Source organism: Pseudophryne corroboree, chromosome 4 (genome assembly GCF_028390025.1).
Source record: "Pseudophryne corroboree isolate aPseCor3 chromosome 4, aPseCor3.hap2, whole genome shotgun sequence".
In the NCBI taxonomy this organism is placed as follows: Eukaryota; Metazoa; Chordata; class Amphibia; order Anura; family Myobatrachidae; genus Pseudophryne; species Pseudophryne corroboree.
Genome location: NC_086447.1, coordinates 218,620,172 through 218,639,926, shown reverse-complemented (window position 1 = coordinate 218,639,926; position 19,755 = coordinate 218,620,172). Strand labels below are relative to the sequence as shown.

Sequence of the window (19,755 nt, the reverse complement as noted above, 5' to 3'; positions counted from 1 at the left end):
CCAGCATCCACAGCAGCGCCGGGCAGCCAATACGGAAGGAGAGGGGGATGCTGCAGCGGCGCTTACTACCAATGACATAGCGCTGCTGCGGCTCCAGTCCCCCTCCCTCCTCCTCCTTCTCACCTGCCCGGCGCTGTAGCTCTCCTCCCTGCACAGCGCGACTGCGGCGCACGGCGCACACAGCAGAGGCGGCATGTAATGAGTCAATTTGACTCATTACATGCGGCTGGCCGTGCGCCCTCAGGTCAACTGCGCTGTGTGCCAAGCCCACTTGGCACACACGTAGTTACGGCCCTGCTTCACAGCATCAACTGTATTTACTTATTTGTACATTTCTGCTGCGGGGTACACTGGGCTCCACAAGGATTGAACAATGGGGTGTAGAGTAGGATCTTGATCCGAGGCACCAACAGGCTCAAAGCTTTGACTGTTCCCAGAATGCACAGCGCCGCCTCCTATATCACCCCGCCTCCCAGCACAGGAGCTCAGTTTGTCAGTTGGTGCTGCAGTAAGCAGGCACTTAACAGAGGGGCTGCTCCAAGCAGCCCTAAGAAAAGCTTTTTATGAGGTAAAAAGTGAAGACTTCAAGGGCAGCAGCGGTGGTAAATGTCTTGTGACATTCATTGCTGCAGCTCCAGCTCTCCCCAGCGGCGTGGTACACTCCCGAGCCCTGGTTGCCGGGTACCTACAGCGGAGGCTCCGGTTTTCTTCATGTTAGACACACGGCTGGGGCTCTCCAGGATCGCGTGGCCGCGCTTCGGGAGGTGGTAAGTGGGTCCTGCTTGCGGGACCCGGTCTTTATCGCGATCCGGCGCGGTCAGTGGGAGGCGGGCCACGCGCGCTGGCGGTGGACACTGTGGCAGTACAGGCTGTACCACTAGATCACCAGGGCATGGGTGCAGGTCAGGTTTTCTCTCTAAACCAATTCTTATATCGCCCACAGTACCCGGTGGTTTTGCCAGCAGAAGGGATAAGGCTTAGAACTGAAGCCCCTCCCCCAGCCCCAGGGCGCCATTTCTAGCAAGTGTTCCTGCCCTGGAGCTGCATCTCTGTCTTTTCCTCACTCCCTGTCAGTGTCTGCGGCGCCATTATTCCTCAGCTCACTGTTCCTGGGACTGCTTGGGCAAATCCTCCTATGTAAAGCCGCCTGGTTGTCAGCGCTGTGCCTTTACATGACACTTAAGTATTCTACCTACCTTTTTAGACATTGATAGTTAAGAAAGAGTGCATTTAGTCAGGGTTTTATAGTACAATTACCCTGTGATATATATCCAGTTCTTACTGTGTACTGTTATATCTATTGTTATATAGCTGTGTAAGCTAGTCCAGTGCAGTATTATTGTCAGTAATAACATCTGCATTGTACAAACTGTGACTTTCTGTGTGTGCATTTGATAGCTGAGTGGTGTCCATTTCGTGTTTTTCACTCAACCTGCTATCCCTATATTCCATAACCTGAGGGGGCTTGGTGCGTTAGGTGTTATCTAATATAGGATTTTCACAAAGATATACTGTATTACGTATTTTTCTCTGTGACTTAGTCACCATCTCTCTCCTTTATCTCTGCTAGTGCTGACTACACTGCGCAGGGGTTTGGGTTTAGAGGTATAGTGCTGCTGATAATTGTACTGTGCTACCTGATACTGCAAGTTTATATCATGTCTGCTTCTGAGGGTAACGGTTCTGGGGCTGAACACACTGCCGGTGTTGCTGAAGCCGCAGATAACTGTGAGGAGAATATAGCAGCTTTGGGCTCTGGTTCTGGGGGCTCCTTGCCCCCCAGTGGGATGGTGGCAACGGGGGCAAATAATGACCCGACGTGGGCCGCTTTTTCCACGCTTCTGAATACGCTAGTTCATAAGCTGACACCCCCTATGGGACCCCCAATGCCGGTACAACCGTATGTGGTCCCTGCAGCTAACCCGCCGTGGGCGGACGATTTATCTGCTCAATTAAAGAAGTTGAACCAGTTCTTGACTACTAAAAAGTCTGACCAACGCTCGCCTAAGTCCAAGAGGTCCTCTAAGCGAGCGCTTATCTCCTCACAATCCACTGCTGTCACTGACACCTCGTCTGATGAAGACGGCACATATACTGACCCCCTCAGGTTCTGACTCAGATACGGCTGATGGGGAGGGTAGTTCACATGTGGATGTTCCTGATCTTTTGGAGGCTATTAAGTTAATTCTGCAGATTACATATGATCCCGAGCCATCCGTCCCTCCTAAGAAACCAGATAGGTTCAAGCGTCAGAAGGTGGTTAAACAAGTTTTACCTCACTCTGACCACCTAGTGGATATACGTCAAGAACCCTGGGAAAACCCGGGTACGAAGTTTGTGCCTCAAAAGAAGATGCTGGCTCGCTATCCCCTCGCGCCAGAGCTGTCTAAAAATTGGGAAACGCCTCCTCCAGTGGACTCACATGTGGCTAGGATGGTGGTTTCCTCAGCTCTACCTGTCACTACCGTCATGTCTCTAAAAGAGCCTACGGATAAACGTGTGGAGGGTTGTCTGAAAGCTATTTACACCCTCACGGGTGCTGCACAAAGGCCCACTATTGCAGCTACATGGGCTGCAGAGGCTATTGAAGCATGGGCCTTGGAGTTAGAAGCTGAAATCTCTTCTGACCATGCTAGACAATGCTTGTCATATATTGTCACAGCTTCTCGATATATTTAAGAGGCGACTTCTGATGCCGGTATCCTAGCAGCCAAGGCCTCTACTACGTCAGCCCTGGCTCGCCGGATATTGTGGCTGAGCTCCTGGTCTGTGGATCTGGACTCTAGAAAAACCCTGGAGGTACTCCCTTTCAAGGGAAATATTCTGTTTGGAGAGGACATAAATAAGATAGTGGCTGACTTGGCTACTGCCAAAACTGCCTGTCTGCCTAATACCGCTCCTTCTGTGTCGAAGGCTAAAGGTACGTCCTTTCGCCCCTTTCGTCCTTCAGGTAAAGCAAAAGGTCAGGCGTACCATAAGCAGGCCCGCACTTCCAAACCTGGTAAGCCGAAGCCCAAAAGAGCCTGGGCTGCCCGTCAGCCAGCAGCCAAGACCGATAAGCCTGCCGCATGACGGGGCGGGCCTCCCCCTGAGGGATCCCAGGGTGGGGGGCCGGCTTCTAGGGTATACCCAGGAATGGTTGAAGACCACTTCAGATGCCTGGGTACGGGAAGTCGTCACTCGAGGTTACGCCATAGCCTTCAAATACCGACCCCCTCATCGATTTTGCCAGACAGACGTCCCTTTGGACCAGACAAAGGCAAAAACTCTACACTCTGTGGTACAGACCCTCCTGGATACAGGAGTCGTAGTCCTGGATACAGGAGTCGTGGATATAGGTGCCTCTTGCTCAGAGGGGCCGGGGGTACTATTCTCCGCTGTTTCTAGTCCCGAAACCGAATGGGTCCTCCCGACCCATTCTCAACTTCAAGGCATTGAACAGGTTTGTGAAGGTTTCCAAGTTCCGTATGGAAACCCTTCGCTCTATAGTTCTGGCCTTGGAACCTGCGGACTACATGGTCTCCCCATGGTCTTCCTATAGCAGTGTCACATCAACTATACCTGAGGTTCGCTTTTGGCAACCTACATTACCAGTTTCGGGCGTTACTTTTTGGTTTAACAATGGCTCCGCGAGTCTTCACCAAAGTCATGGCGGTGATGACGGTGGTACTCCGCCGTCAAGGGGTCAGGCTACTGCCATATCTGGACGACTTGTTAATCCTGGCAAATTCCCCAGATCTTCTCCTACGTTGTCCGGTTTCCACAAACTCATCAACTGGAAGAAATCCTCCCTGGTCCCTGCTCAGAGCATGGTGCACCTGGGAGCGTTGTTGGACACTCGCAACGAGAGGTTGTTTTTGTCTCAGGAGAAAGACCTGAAGCTTCAGGACAGGATTCGTTGCTTCCTTTCTCGTCCTCAAGTGTCGATACATTCGGCAATGCAGGTGCTGGGCCTAATAGTATCAGCATTCGACATGGTGGAGTATTCTCAATTCCATTCTCGCCCCCTCCAGAGGCAGATTCTAGCCAAGTGGGACGGCCTGCCTCACCGGATCAGATCTCAAATGATCTTATTGACTCCAGAAGTCCGTCTGTCGCTACACTGGTGGCTCCGGGACCAACAATTGTGCAGGGGTCGTCCCTTCTGGATATCCAACTGGGTCCTGTTGACGACAGATGCCAGTCTAAGAGGTTGGGGCGCGGTGCTGGAGCAACACTCCCCTCAGGGTCGGTGGACCAAGGAGGAATCTCTCCTCTCGATCAACATTCTGGAATTGCGTGCGGTCTTCAATGCGTTGAACCTGGCCCAGCATTTAATTCAGAACCGTCCTGTTCAAGTACAGTCGGACAACGCCACCACAGTGGCTTACATAAATCATCAAGGCGGCACTCGAAGCTGTTTGGCAATGAAGGAAGTCTCACGGATTCTACGTTGGGCGGAACGCCATCTACCGGCAATATTGGCAATATTCATTCCGGGAGTCCTGAATTGGGAAGCGGACTTTCTCAGTGGTCGGGACGTGCATGCCAGCGAGTGGGGCCTCCATCCAGAAGTGTTTCAATTCCTCGTGGAAAAGTGGGGTCTTCCAGACGTGGATCTGATGGCGTCTCGACACAATCACAAGGTTCCGGTCTTCGGGGCAAGGACAAGGGAACCTCAAGCAGCATTCGTGGATGCGCTGGTGGTGCCGTGGAGGTTTCGGCTGCCGTATGTGTTTCCTCCGGTATCACTCCTGCCCAGGGTAATTCGGAAGTTCAAGCAAGAAAAAGGAATTCTGCTTCTCATAGCTCCAGCGTGGCCCAGACGGCACTGATTCTCAGACCTGCAGGGCCTGTCATCAGAGCGTCCAATTCTACTTCAACAACACCCAGACCTCCTCGTTCAGGGCCCCTGTGTCTGCCAGGACCTAGCCCGGCTGTCTTTGACGGCGTGGCTCTTGAAGCTTCCGTCTTGAGGGCTAAGGGTTTTTCTGAAGAGGTAATTAAAACTATGTTGCGGGCCCGGAAACCGGCTTCTGCTCGGATTTACCATAGGGTCTGGCATTCGTACTTTGTTTGGTGCGCATCTAACAATTATGACGCTTCCAAGTTTAGTACAGCCAAGCTTTTGGCTTTTCTGCAGCAAGGCCTAGAGTTGGTCCTGCGTTTGGCCTCCCTAAAGGTTCATATTTCTGCCTTGTCGGTGTGGTTTCAGAGAAAAATTGCGACTTTGCCTGATGTTCATACTTTCACTCAGGGTGTGTTGCGTATCCAACCTCCCTATGTCCCGCCTGTGGCTCCTTGGGACTTGTCGGTGGTTTTGGAGGTGTTGCAGGAGCCTCTGTTTGAACCCCTTGGTTCAGCTGACCTTAAGTGGCTTTCCCTTAAGGTGGTGTTCTTGCTGGCTATTGCCTCTGCTAGAAGAGTGTCAGATCTGGGTGCCTTGTCTTGTAGTTCCCCATATCTGATTTTTCACAGTGATCGGGCGGTTCTTAGGACTCGTCCCGGATATTTACCTAAGGTGGTTTCTTCGTTCCACCTTAATCAGGAGATTGTGGTTCCAGCCTTTGTGTCTCCTGATTTGTCTCCCAAAGAGCGGTCTTTGGATGTGGTACGGGCTCTCCGTATCTATGTGAAGAGAACTGCTTCTATCCGAAAATCTGATTCTCTTTTTGTTTTGTTTGGATTTCACAAACGTGGTTGGCCTGCTTACAAGTAGACCCTGGCCAGATTGATTAGAATGGTGATTGCACATGCTTATGTGAAGGCTGGTCTCTCTGTTCCTGTTCACATTAAGGCCCATTCTACTCGGTCCGTTGGACCTTCTTGGGCGGCCCAACGTGGTGCGACCCTTGAACAATTGTGCAAGGCGGCTACGTGGTCTTCCGGGAACACGTTCATAAGGTTCTATGCCTTCGATACTGCCGCTTCCCAGGATGCTTCCTTTGGACGCCGGGTTCTTGTGCCCGCTACAGTGCGTCCCCTCCCATAAGGAACTGCTTCAGGACATCCCCATTGTCCAATCCTTGTGGAGCCCAGTGTACCCCACAGCAGAAAACGAGTTTTATGGTAAGAACTTACCTTTGTTAAAACTCTTTCTGCGAGGTACACTGGGCTCCACAAGGCGCCCACCCTGACGCACTTAGCTTCTTTGGGTTGGTATGGCATTAGCCGCTGACACTTCTCTAGTCGTGAGAGTGTGGTGTATGTGGCTACTAACTGTTGTCGTCTCTTTTCCTGCTACTGCATTGGGCTGGTTAACTAAAAACTGAGCTCCTGTGCTGGGAGGTGGGGTGATATAGGAGGCGGCTCTGTGCATTCTGGGAACAGTCAAAGCTTTGAGCCTGTTGGTGCCTCGGATCAAGATCCTACTATACACCCCATTGTCCAATCCTTGTGGAGCCCAGTGTACCTCGCAGAAAGAGTTTTAACAAAGTTAAGTTCTTACCATAAAACTTGTTTTTCTATATATATGTACAATTTAGATATTTTTTATTTTTTATTTTTTTTTCTTTTCTTTTTTTTTTCTTTTTAAGGAATCCAACTCATCCAAGTTTAGCAAATTTTATCAGCCACATGACAAAAGGTTCCGAAGCACAAATGGATGGTACTTTGAGTAGCCTGCCACGTTTCCCGGGCCACTCACTGTGTGAGATGGGAGAGCTAACGCAGACAGGTATTATTCCTACTCTTCATTGTGTTAAAGGGCAACCTCTTGTAATACATGTACAATTACACGTGAGAGTTTACTTCCATTGCAGGACTTGCGTTCCTTTGTTCCTGGTGACCTGGGAGCAAGGTTGAGTTTATCTCCACAATATGTCATGAGGGCAGGGCTATTGGATGTATGGTGGTCATTCCGAGTTGTTCGCTCGCTAGCTGCTTTTAGCAGCATTGCAAACGTTAGGCCGCCGCCCTCTGGGAGTGTATCTTCGCTTAGCAGAATAGCGAACGAAAGATTAGCAGAACTGCTACTAAATAATTCCTTGCAGTTTCTGAGTAGCTCCAGACCTACTCCTAGATTGCGATCACCTCAGTCCGTTTAGTTCCTGGTTTGACGTCACAAACACGCCCTGCGTTTCTCCAGCCACTCCCCCGTTTCTCCAGCCACTCCTGCGTTTTTACCTGGCACGTCTGCGTTTTTTAGCACACTCCCTGAAAACGGCCAGTTTCCGCCCAGAAACACCCACTTCCTGTCATTCACACTACGATCACTCGAGCAATGAAAAAACGTTGCTCGAGCTTGTGTAAATCTCCTAAGTTTTGTGTTAAATTACTGAACGCATGCGCATGGTACGCATTTTCCACCTAATCGCTCCGTTGCGAAAAAAACGGCAACGAGCGAACAACTCGGAATGACCACCTATGTCTTAATTGGTTACCCACATCTGTGACCAAATAGTACAAATCCAACTACTGTATTCAGAGATCAGGACAAATGGTCTGGACTTGTGAGGGGTGTGGTATAATAGATCTACAGTGTCTAGGTAGACAGTCAGTAGGCCGACAGATAAAAGTTCGACAGGTACAAAAATTCGGCATGGTGAAGAGGTTGTCATGACAATGGCGACATAAGTTTTTGGGGTCTACTCTCTTTTATTCCATGTTACGTGGCCACCATTAGTACAAACGTGTACCCTAGCGGGCTCGCTTCGCTCACTCCAGGTTACTGTTCCCAGTAGATATCCACATGTATAGTAAACCAAGCAAATGTTGGGAAAACATGTGAAAAACCTAAAAAGAAATTTTTCGACCATTGTGAAGTAGCCCTTTTGTACCTGTCGACCTAATGCATGTCGACTATATGGTGTTGACCAGTACATTGTCGATCTATCATCCGGATACCCTTGTGAGACCTATTAAGTGTTGTCGGCCGATGATTATACACTCGCAGATTGAGGCTTATTTTTTTTTTACTAATTATGATGGATTATTACTACTATAAAAATAGCTTGCTTTTTAACATGCAGTATATGTCCATGTAAATTGGGGCGTTGCTTTTAGGGTAAATTAATATTTGACCATATGCTACTTCACGTTATTAGAATACCCCCAGTGTGTATGGTTTATGTAGTAACTTGTGTGACTATTGCAGGTGTGGTACAGCATCTACAGAACGGACAAGTTCTAAGGGAAAACTATTTAAAGAAGAATAGACTGCTGCCAAATGACTGGACCACAAATCATCTTTACATTGAATCCACTGGAAAAAGCAGGACGCTGCAAAGTGGGCTGACCTTGCTCTACAGCTTCCTACCGGACTTTGACTGGAAGAAGATAAATATTAAACACCAGTGGAGCAGTATATTCTGCTCTGGTCACTGTGATTGCCCAATGAGGAACCACTACCTGGAGGAAGAGCAGCGTCGCCAGTATAGCTATCGGGTGAAAAATACCCAACTAGAAAAAACCTACATTAATATGGCCAAGGTAGTTGGAGTCCCCACTCGCCAATTAAGAGCGTCCAACCCCATTGACTCATTATTGTGCCATTTTTGCCACAATATCTCTTTCCCATGTACCAAGAATGGATGTATTGATATTGAGGACTTTAAGGTCATTAAGGCCCATCAGATAGAGGATGAGAGGGAGAGGCATGAAAAGCAGCTTTATTTCAAGTATGCGTTGCTCGCAACCCACCCCCTCTTAAACCAGACCGTCAACCGAATGCAGCGGATAGCTGATGGCAAAAAGGATGAAGTATTTGCCTTATACTCCGCCCATGATGTTACGCTTTCCCCTATCCTAAGCGCAATCGGTCTCACAGAAGCCAGGTTCCCTCGATTCGCTGCTCGCCTGGTCTTTGAACTATGGCAGAACTCAGAGAGTAGAAAGCAACAGCACGTCCGAGTTCTGTATAACGGGGAGGATGTCACTTTTCAGACCTCTTTCTGCAGAGACCACAAGAGACGCTCAAACCAGCCCCTTTGTCCCCTCGGAAAATTTGTCAACTTTGTGAAGAAAGAAATGTTCTCATTCCTTAATAGTACCAGTTACTATGATGCATGTCATCAAAGGTTGTTCTAGATTGGAATATCTGATGAGAAATGTATTCATTTATTTTGACATCAATACGCACAGGAGACATTCTCCATGGTTCAGGTAGCAAGACAAATATATGTGAACAATGTGTTCTTTAGTCACTTTGTTTAACGGGTAATGACAGTACATACCATAGGTAGGCTGCCAGATGCCATACATCATCCCTGTAGACAAACAGAGCATTACAGTACTTAGGGGAAAATGTACTGGGCTGTGAAAAGAGTGGAGAAGTGAGCCAGTGGAGAAGCTTGCCATGGCAACCAATCAGCACTGAAGTAACATTTCTAATTTGCATACTATAAAGTTATACAGAGCAGCTGATTGGTTGCCATGGACAACTTCTCCACTGGCTCACTTCTCTACTCTTTTCACTGCTTAGTACATCTCCCCCTTTACATCAGTGTTTACAGTAAGGGAGTCCAGCCTTGTTTTGAAGGCCACAGGCGTAGGGTATGATCTTGCATTACTTTAACTCTAATGTATTTATACACCGTTTTTAAGAATGTATTGGCCACGTATATGCCTATACTGTGCACTGTTTGATTGCCATAGTTAAAGCAGTGTTGTCTTACAGACCTAAACCAGAATAAGGCAAACACGCATCCCTCGATCCTGAATTCGTTTACAACCTTTATTCGATTTTAATCAATTCAGGGCTATTATGCTGGGTAAAATTAATACTGTGTTAAATTAGCAAAATATTTTTTTTGTTGTTCTGCTTATATTAACCTTAAGTACTGTGCAGAATCTTACGCTTGGGTTGCCTGTGTGTTTCAGCCTTCGCGTATGAGCAGAGCTGCCATCAGAAATTGTGGGGCCTGGAACTGGCAAAATAGGCAAGGCCCTCCCTAGGGGGGGGGTCAGTGCTGTGGATAATGTGAGCGGAGCTACAGCAGGGGTGGGTGTGTAAGCCAGTTTAGAAAAAAAAATTAGGCTGTGGGGGTGGGTGTTATAACATGTCAAGCTATCATATAAATTATATGATACCCTAGCCCTGCCTCAGCCACTTCAGTATGATTCATAAATACCCTCATGGCAGTTCCACCTCACTCGCACACATACACCCATATACCCCAATCACTTCCCAGATCACACACACAAATCCCAGCCACCTACCTCTCACACAAATGTACCCAGATCTGTCCCAGCACCCACCCTCTCACACACATATGCCCGTGCACCTCCCTCTCACACATATATGCTCCTGCCCCCTCCACCTCCCTCTCACACACAATACCCCAGCCACCTCCCTCTCACAGATATATACTCCCTAGCCCTTTCTCACCGCAGTTGGCAAAAATTTCCCAGTGTGATAGTGGTCTGCAGCAATCCTAAAAACATAATGTTGCCTTGTCTCTGACTACTGTTAAACATGATGCTTCCTTGTGTCCCTCTGTATTTGTTATACCATATTGTCTGTTGTTTTGCTGCCCGGGCCCCCTGTCTGTTTGGGCCCAGGACAACAGTCAAGGTACTCCCCTCCTGATGGTGCCCCTGCTATGAGATCTTTTTGCCTGGGCAGGCAGTGTAAGCACAGAGTTCCTGTCATCTGGGAACTAATTAAATGTACAAATGCTGCATGAAACATTTATAGCTGGCATCCAAGCTCATTTGACTGAAACTGCCCATTTACAATGCCTCTTATGTGCAGGGAAACAGGACTTTAGCCTAACTGCAAGTTGTGTGTGTTTACCTGGGAGAGCACTGGATGCAAAAATGCTCTGATTGAAGATAAAATAGATTTTTAAGATTATTACTACACAATATGTAATAATCTGAAATACTGTGACCAATTTATTAACGCTTCTATGACAACAGGAAAGGAGCTGACTTTGTAGCTTGTAAACTGAATTCTCTCATAATGCATTCCCCAGTTATTTCATTTTTTCAGTGTTGTTATTTTTAAAAAGGAACAAAAAAAGTATGGAAGTCAATTAAGTGTACACTATGTGTAAGGCAAAATGGCTGCCAAAATGCTAAGTAGATGCATAGAATTCACGTGATCAATACAAAAGATATAGGTACTATGTAGGTATTTCTAATGTAGTCAGAAAAGGTATACTGTCAACATTATCTGCATTCTCTTGACATTATCCCAAGATAACAGCCACTACTGGTACTAGTTTAGGAACATGAAAGCATATTTTAAAACAAACTGACTGAGCTTTAGAAGTATAAAAGTAAAGCTATTAAAAAGGGCATCATGAATCCTTCCCAAGATCTCATGCAGAAAATAATGAAATTACCCATATGTACCATTTGTACGTTTATCTGCATGGTTTGTTTTTTCAAATATTATTTTATCCACACTTCTATCATTACCAATAGATTCTACATACAGATAGTACCTGTAAAAAGTTTTTGAAAACCCACATTTTTTGCAGAGAACAAATAAACAGTTGGAGCTAAAAAGAAATAGAATAGTTTTAGAATAATTTTGCTTTAAAAAAAAATCAATAAAAAAAAATCTAATCTAAACGATTGGCTCCTTAAAGTCACCACCCTTTGCAGATCTAACCACTGGGCACACTTGTGTCATTCTTTCTCAATGGAAATATTGTTGCTGTTTTAAAGTTTCAGCAAATGTGTTGCACTTGTATGCTACTTTGCCTTCACCATTTGGTCCAGTTCATTCCAAACCATCTTAATAGGTTTAAAGTCTGGAGACTGTGCTGGCCATTCCATGACTATGGCTACCTCTTATCCTTTTACTTGAAGGTATATCTGACATAGCCAGGAGGTATATTCTGGATCATTACCTTGCAGAAGGATGAACCCTTGACCAACTAGGTGTGGAGCAGTGGGTATTGCACGGTGCTGCAAAAGGCTAGGTAGCCCTTTGGGTTTAAGGTGCAAGTTGCCAGTTTGAGATCAAACCAATGATCCTCACACCAGTACAGTATGTAGACAGTTGTCCCAGGGGTTGTAAATATGTCTTATGTGTAGCTAGACTTGACAGTTAATTGGCTTCTAACACGATGAATCCTAGTATGTGTGCGTGCGTGTACTAAAGAATTTTCAAAGCCTTGGAGAGTGATAAATAGCACGGTGACAAAGTACCAGCCAACCAGCTCTTAAGTGCCATGTTACAGGCTGTGTTTGAAAAATGACAGTTAGGAGCTGATTGGTTGGTACTTTATCACTGTGCAATTTATCATTCTCCAAGGCTTGCTAAATCTGGGGCATAGACTGTAAGCTTCTCTAGAGTAGAGGCTGAGGTGAATGATTAAACATTCTCTAAAACCTCTATGTAATTATGTTGGTACATTATAGAGAAAGTAAAATAACAATAATAAATTCAAGACTTGGGCTCCTAACGACTGTATTTGTGGAGCACGTCGGCCTAGTTGTTAATACAAAAATATTGACTATAGAATAGTATTGTTACAGATCGGGTCCAGTCATTTCATTATATGTTTTCTGAGTTACGAGGGCTATTAGTGCCTATCAACGAGTTCAATTACATCATGATGGTTTTTTGTGTTTCCAATTATTAGTGCCTCTCTCTGTACTTTTTGTTTTTAATGGATAGCTTAATTGATACAGTGGTGCCACATCAACGTTGACCTTTACTCTGGTTATAACTGTTGTTAAAGTTTTTACCAGTAGAGGGCAGCAGATATGCGTTATTGTACATCCTGAATCCAGTTGAATGTCCAATAAAAAAAGCTATACTAGATTTTACACTCCTTTCAGAATGTCCTCAACTCATCCATCCATCCATCATATTAGGAGTTGGAAAACATTTTTTTTTTCTATTCTAATCTACACTTAATATTATTCAGGATGTGACTGATCTCAAGAGGATTGTTTGATTTCTCAAAATGTCATATTTAACTATTAAAAAAAGGATTTTGATACAAGTCCTAACTTTGTACAGTATTACTATTGGTACGTAAAATAAAAATACAATTTTATGTTTGTAATAATACTTATCACCATCCGTCCTTTATGATAGCACATATTTTCAAGGCCTAGTTATTTGCTGTATACTTGACTAGAGATGGTCAACTGGTGGGTTTTTTTTTCTACCAGCATTCTGGGAGTTGTAGTTCAATCAAAGCTGTTGTAAAAGCCATAGATTTCCTATCTACAGGTACTTAAAGAAAATGTGCAACACATTAGGGTTTTTTATGTTCCTTTCTGTTTTTTTTTTAATGTGCTTTTCTGTTTGAAATTATATATATTTTTTAATCTACCTTTAATCTGTGTAACTATTATTGCTACAGACTACTCTAATATGACCCGTTTCACCCAATACACAATGCTCCTGATTTGCTCTTTGCAGTACCCTGGGCTGAATTAAATAATGAGAAAAGCTAACTATCACCTACAGTGTGTTGAAGCATTTGAAACCACAACCCTAGCCCAATAAAGCAGAGTAAGAGATGTTCAGCCACTCTGGCTATCCAATTCAAATTTACATACACATGTACTCATAGGAGTTGATGGGGTTTAAAACAATTGGAAACTGTTCCTAATGCTTTGCTTGGCAGTAGCTTTTTTGAATCCCTTCCACTTCAGCTCCTTTTGGAGTCAAACACCTTTAAAGTAAGATGATAAAAATTAACAAAAAATAAAAGCACCTCTCGTAATTTCATTTAGATGTGAAATTTTGGCTGAAATGGGGCTGGTTGGAGGATCAGTGGCTACAATGTATTGGATCCCTATAGCTGTATTGTTTCATTGTGCCGTGCAATAAGTGTTTACATTTTAAACACAACTTCTATAGTGTGGTAAAGTTCCCTATACATTCTAGTAAAAAGTTACATTTGTCCTAAAAAAAAAAAAAATTGTCTTATTACTGAAAACACGTTTGTTATGAACTTTTCCATATACTGTATGTAAATCATTTGTCTGATCTGAAATGTCAGTTATTATAACATATTCCATTTTGTAAAGTTTACTTTGTCTATGAGAAAAAACTTTTAAACTAGAACAACAATGTGGAATAAAAACATTTTCTACCAATAAAAAACAACATTTTGAAAAGTCTGTTTGGGAATTCTAAACAAATAATTGTCCTCAAAGTTATTACTCGGTTGTTAGATACAGTATCTTGGCATCATTTTGTGAAATAAGGAGATTTATGGTAGACTTTCTGCGAGGTACATTGGATTCCACAGGGAATAACATCGGGGTGTAGAGTTGGATCTTGATCCGAGGCACCGACAGACTAAAGCTTTGACTTCCCAGGATGCATTGCACCGCCTCCTCTATAACTCCGCCTCCAGGCAATGGAGCTCAGTTTCGTTAACCAGTCCAATGCAGTAGCAGGTAAAAGAGACGGTAGATGTTAGTCACATAGAACCACATTCTCACGGCAGGAGAAGGGACTAGCGGCTAATGCCAAACAAACCTAAAGAAGCGAAGTGCGTCAGGGTGGGCGCCATGTGGAATCCAGTGTACCTCGCAGAAAGATTTAACTATGGTAAGCCTACCATAAATCTTCTTTTCTGCAGCAGGATACACTGGTATTCCACAGGGAATAACATCGGGGATGTCCTAAAGCAGTTCCTCATTGGATGGGATGCACTGTAGCCGGTACAAGAACCTGTCGTACAAAGGAAGCAATCTGGGAGGCGGAAGTATCAAAGGCATAGAACTTGATGAACGTGTTCACTGAGGACCACGTAGCCACCTTGCACAATTGTTCAGCGGACGCGCCACGGCGGGCCACCCAAGAAGGTCCAACAGACCGAGTAGAATGGGCTTTGATAGCAGCAGGAGCTGGGTGACCAGCCTGCGCATAGACTTGTGCAATCACCATTCTAATCCATCTGGCCAAGGTCTGCTTATTCGCAGGCCAGCCACGTTTGTGTAACCCAAAAAGGGTATCTGACCTCCTGAGGGAGGCAGTCCTCTCTATGTAAATACGGAGAGCCTGTACCACATCCAAAGACCGCTCTTTGGAGGACAAACCAGAAGAGACAAAGGCCGGAACCACAATTTCTTGGTTAAGATGTAAAGATGATACCACCTTAGGGAGATAACCAGGGTGAGTTCTTCGAACTCAGAAAGGGTGGACAACAGGACAAAGCGCCTAAGTCTGACACACTCCTAGCAGAGGCAATAGCCAATAAAAACACGACCTTAAGTGTAAGACATTTAAGATCCACAGACTCAAGAGATTTGAATGGAGACTCTTGCAGGGCATTTAAGACAACAGACAGATCCCATGGAGCCACAGGAGGGACATAGGGAGGATGAATCCTTAAAACACCCTGAGTGAAAGTATGAGCGTCAGGAATAGACATAATTTTCCACTGAAACCATACCGACAAGGCAGATATACGAACCTTGAGGGAGGCCAGACGAAGGCCTAAGTCCAGGCCCTGTTGCAGAAAAGCCAAAAGTCTGGAAGTTTTGAAAGCATATGCATCATAATTCTTACCAGCACACCAGGTGAAGTAAGAATTCCAGACCCTATAATAAATCCGTGCAGAAGCCAGTTTACGGGCTTTCAACATAGTTTGAATAAACACCTCTGAGGATCCCTTGACCCTCAGCAGTGAAGCTTCAAGAGCCATGCTGTCAAAGCCAGTCTGGCCAGGTCCGGGTAGACACACAGGCCCTGAATGAGGAGGTCTGGGCGTTGAGGAAGTAGAAGAGTTCACTATCGAGAGACCCTGCAGGTCTGAGAACCAATGCCGCCTGGGACACACTGGAGCGTCTAGAAGTAGTATTCCTCTTTCTTGCTTGAACTTCCGCGGTGCCCTGGGCAAGAGGGAACAAGTATGGTAGCCGAAAATTCCATGGAATTGCCAGTGCGTTCACAAACGCTGCTTGAGGATCCCTTGTCCTTGATCCGAAGACCGGTACATTGTGATTGTGTCGAGACGCCATCAGGTCTACATCTTGTAGGCCCCACTTGTCCACTGGGAGTTGAAAGACTTCCGGGTGAAGACTCCAGTCTCCAGCATGAACGTCCTGACGACTGAGGAAATCCGCTTCCCAGTTGAGAACTCCGGGAATGAACACTGCTGATATTGCTGGCAGATGGCATTCCGCCCAACGAAGGATCATTGATACTTCCAGCATTGCCATGCGGCTTCGAGTGCCGCCTTGATGATTTATGTTTGCCATCGTGTCTGACTGTACTTGAACAGGCCTGTTCTGTTCTAGAGGCAGGGCCAGTGTCAACGCATTGAACACTGCCCACAATTCCAGAATTTTTATCGGGAGGAGAGATTCCTCCCTGGTCCACCAACCCTGGAGAGAGTGCTGCTCCAACACCGCGCCCCAACCCTGCAGACTGGCATACGTTGTCAGGAGGACCCAGTTGGAGATCCAGAAGAGACGGCCCCTGCTCAGCTGTTGGTCCTGTAGCCACCAGCTCAGTGACAGACGAACCTCCGGAGTCAAGGAGATCATTTGAGACCTGATCCGACGAGGCAGTCCGTTCCACTTGGAAAGGATTAACCTCTGCAGAGGGTGGGAATGAAATTGAGCGTACTCTACCATGTCGAAAGCCACCACCATGAGGTTTAGTACTTGCATTGCTGAGTGTATCGACACTCTTGGGCGAGATAGGAAATATCTGATCCTGTCCTGAAGTTTTAGGACTTTCTCTGGAAACAAAAACAATCATTGGTTGTGTGTGTCCAGTAGTGCCCCCAGGTGCACCATGCTCCGAGCCGGGACCAGCGAGGACTTTTTCCAGTTGATGAGCCACCCCGTGGGCTTGTTGGAATTGGACCGTCGGGTCCAGATGACTGAGGAGAACCTCTTGGGAGTTCGCCAGGATCAGCAAGTCGTCCAGATACGGCAGGATCCTGATTCCCTGACGGCAAGGAAGAGCCGTCATCACGGCCATGACCTTGGTGAAGATACGAGGGGCCGTAGCCAATACAAAAGGCAGTGCATGAACTCCTGAACCCAATGTTGTATGCTGTGTTTTGATTGTATCACTGGGATGGTAACAGAATTCTTGCTAATCTTCAATTATATCTCAGAAGCATCTGAGTGCCCTCCTGAACTCCTTAAATGTTGTTACATCCACTATAAGAAAATCATGTACATAATTGTACATGATTTTGGCTGTTCATACCTGATGATCTTATCTTGGTTTTATTGTGACAGAATAAAGGACTTATTTACAGCCAAAAGTTACAAGGCTGCTAGAGTTCAATCTGTGAATAGACATCTGTTGTTTCTCTCCTATGTGATACAATTGTATCATTATGTACATGATTTTCTTATAGTGGATGTAACAACATTTAAGGAGTTCAGGAGGGCACTCAGATGCTTCTGAGATATAATTGAAGCTTAGCAAGAATTCTGTTACCATCCCAGTGATACAATCAAAACACAGCATACAACATTGGGAGATCATTTTATTGCGTTTATCCATTACTAGACACTGCAAATCATTAGAGCATAACTATCATTCTACTAGAGCACACACCATGAAAACTGGAGTCCTGTTTTCCTAACGGTCTCACATTATATATCCTGGAAGGGATTAGAAAACCAGAGACATTTATTTAAGGAGTTCCTCCATAGCTAGCAGAAATATAGCCATATAGGAAATATACACTCCTGACACACTTTTCATTATCCTGAAACCTTATGAACAATTTAGGAGTCATATGGGTGACATCTAGTACGCAGCTCTTTTAATTTTAATCACGATTTTTTCTTACTTACACTACTTTATTCTTTCTTTTAATATTCGCTGGTTTTTACTATATATTATAATAAAATTTATATTTTAATATAAGATTGTGTGCACCACTTTAGGGCATTTCGAACCCTTTTCCTCTCTCTTTTGCAGATTTATTTTGCCTGTGGTAGCACCCCCTAAATGGTTATGAATAACACAGATGTGTTTTGGATAAAATAAATAAGGGGTCATTCTCATAATAGTCATTAACCTGTGCGACCAGTACTACAGTTACTGGTTTGAATAACCACCATGGGCAGAGTTTGCTCACAACAACTCCTACCACTTGTCCACAGGTCATACTCCCTTCTTCATTGTGTACGGTTTACATCCTCGGGTTCCTCAGTTTTTGGACCTACCCACTTTAGATCTTCCTGCAGTTCAAAATTCACTCAAGAGACTTTTTAGAATCTGGAGGACAGTTCACCAGAATCTACGAAAGGCTTCTGCTCGTTATAAGTTTTCGGCGGATAAGAAGAGAAGAATGGTACCTAAATTAGTAGTTGGGGATCAGGTCTGGCTCTCAACTCGCATCTTGAGATTATGAGTCCCATCTATGAAATTCGCTCCTCGCTACATTGGGCCCTTCCCTGTGGAACAAGTAATCAATCCCGTAATTTACAGGCTTAAGTTACCTCCTTATCTGAAAGTCTTCCAACCTTCCATGTCTCGCTCCTGAAGCCGTTAGTATTAAACAAGTTTTGTAAAGTCCTTCCTCATTCCCCAAAGGTTGTCACGCATCGTGGAGTTGAATTTGAGATCAAAAGAATCCTTGATTCTCGGGTAAGACATGGAAGTCTACAATATCTTCTAGATTGGAAGGGTTATGGTTCTGATGAACTATCCTGGGAGGATTCTTCAGATGTTCATGCTCCCACCTTGCTCCGCAAATTTCATGAAGAGAATCCCAGTAAGCCTGGTGGCTGTCCAGTGGCCATCCCTAAAGAGGGGGGTAATGTCACGGTCTGGCGGATCGGGTTCTGGGAGTCCCAGTACTTACCCGTCCAGTCGCTTTGGTGCGGCCCCTCTGCAGGGGGTTTAGGCTGCTGGCGGTGGTCACAACTTGCAGGCAGGTCTGGGAGGCCAGGGGGCAGAGGCAGCAGCGAGTGTGTGTGCAGCTTTCTGCTGCAGAGTTGCAGCATGGGTGCTGCAATCTTGGAAGGGTTAGCTGCCCAAATTCACCCAGTGACTAGCAAAGCCAATGAGAAACAGCCTGCAGGTATAAATCTGAGGCTTTCTGGGTAAGAGATCGCCAGTGCAACGTCTCTCACACAGCCTTGTGTATGCTAGTTAATATGTGCTCCACAGCAGTGCTATTGTAGCATCCAGTTCCTGGAATTCTTTCTATTTCTGAAATTCCTGGTCACCTCGACACACTTGCTGATCCTCCAGATACCCTACGCACTCAGTGGATCTCAGTTTGTCCTTGCCGCCAGTCGATCTACCTCCGGGGTTCCATCAGGCGTTGGCTCTCGGGCAATTGGGTTCTGCCGAACCATCTGCTTCTACAGTCTTTCAAACCACAACACCAGCAGTACCTTCATAGGATACCTATGAAAAAACCTTAATTCAGCCTGCCCGGCTAATCCTGTTGAAGGTTGCCGACACCGAGCCGCAAGTCTGGTTTCCCAAAACCCAAGTACTCTGACAACTGTGTAAAAGCTTTAGGCAGGTGTGAGAAAATGCAAAATAAGAATGCTTTTAAAAAAAGAATTATTAATTTTTATCAATTAACAAAATGCATAATAAATTAACAGAAGAGAAATCTAATTCAAATCAATATTTGGTGTGACCACTATTTCCCTTCAAAACAGCATCAATTCTTCTAGGTAGACTTGCGCACAGTTTTTGAAGAAACTCAGCAGGGAGGTGTTTCAAATATCTTGGAGGACTAACCACAGATCTTCTGTCGATGCAGGCTTGCTCAAATCTTTGTCTCTTCATGTAATCCCAGACAGACTTGATGCTCTGTGGTGGCCATATCATCACTTCCAGGACTCCTTGTTCTTCTTTATGCTGAAGATAGTTCTTAATGACATTGGCTCCAAATTTGTTCTGCAGCAGGACAG

The 19,755-nt window shown here is 45.4% G+C and overlaps 1 protein-coding gene across 3 annotated transcripts in view; it reads left to right on the top strand.

Annotated features, from left to right (window-relative positions):
- PXYLP1 (2-phosphoxylose phosphatase 1) overlaps positions 1 to 14,013 on the top strand; it is a 184,312-nt gene extending 170,299 nt beyond the window's left edge. For all 3 annotated transcript variants that reach the window (XM_063915925.1, XM_063915924.1, XM_063915926.1), the window contains exons 6-7: positions 6,516 to 6,655; positions 8,075 to 14,013. In XM_063915925.1, the coding sequence (XP_063771995.1) occupies positions 6,516 to 6,655; positions 8,075 to 9,006 (1,072 nt within the window). In that variant the 3' untranslated portion in view covers positions 9,007 to 14,013. The remainder of the gene's footprint in view (positions 1 to 6,515; positions 6,656 to 8,074) is intronic.
- The last annotated feature ends 5,742 nt before the right edge of the window (positions 14,014 to 19,755 follow it).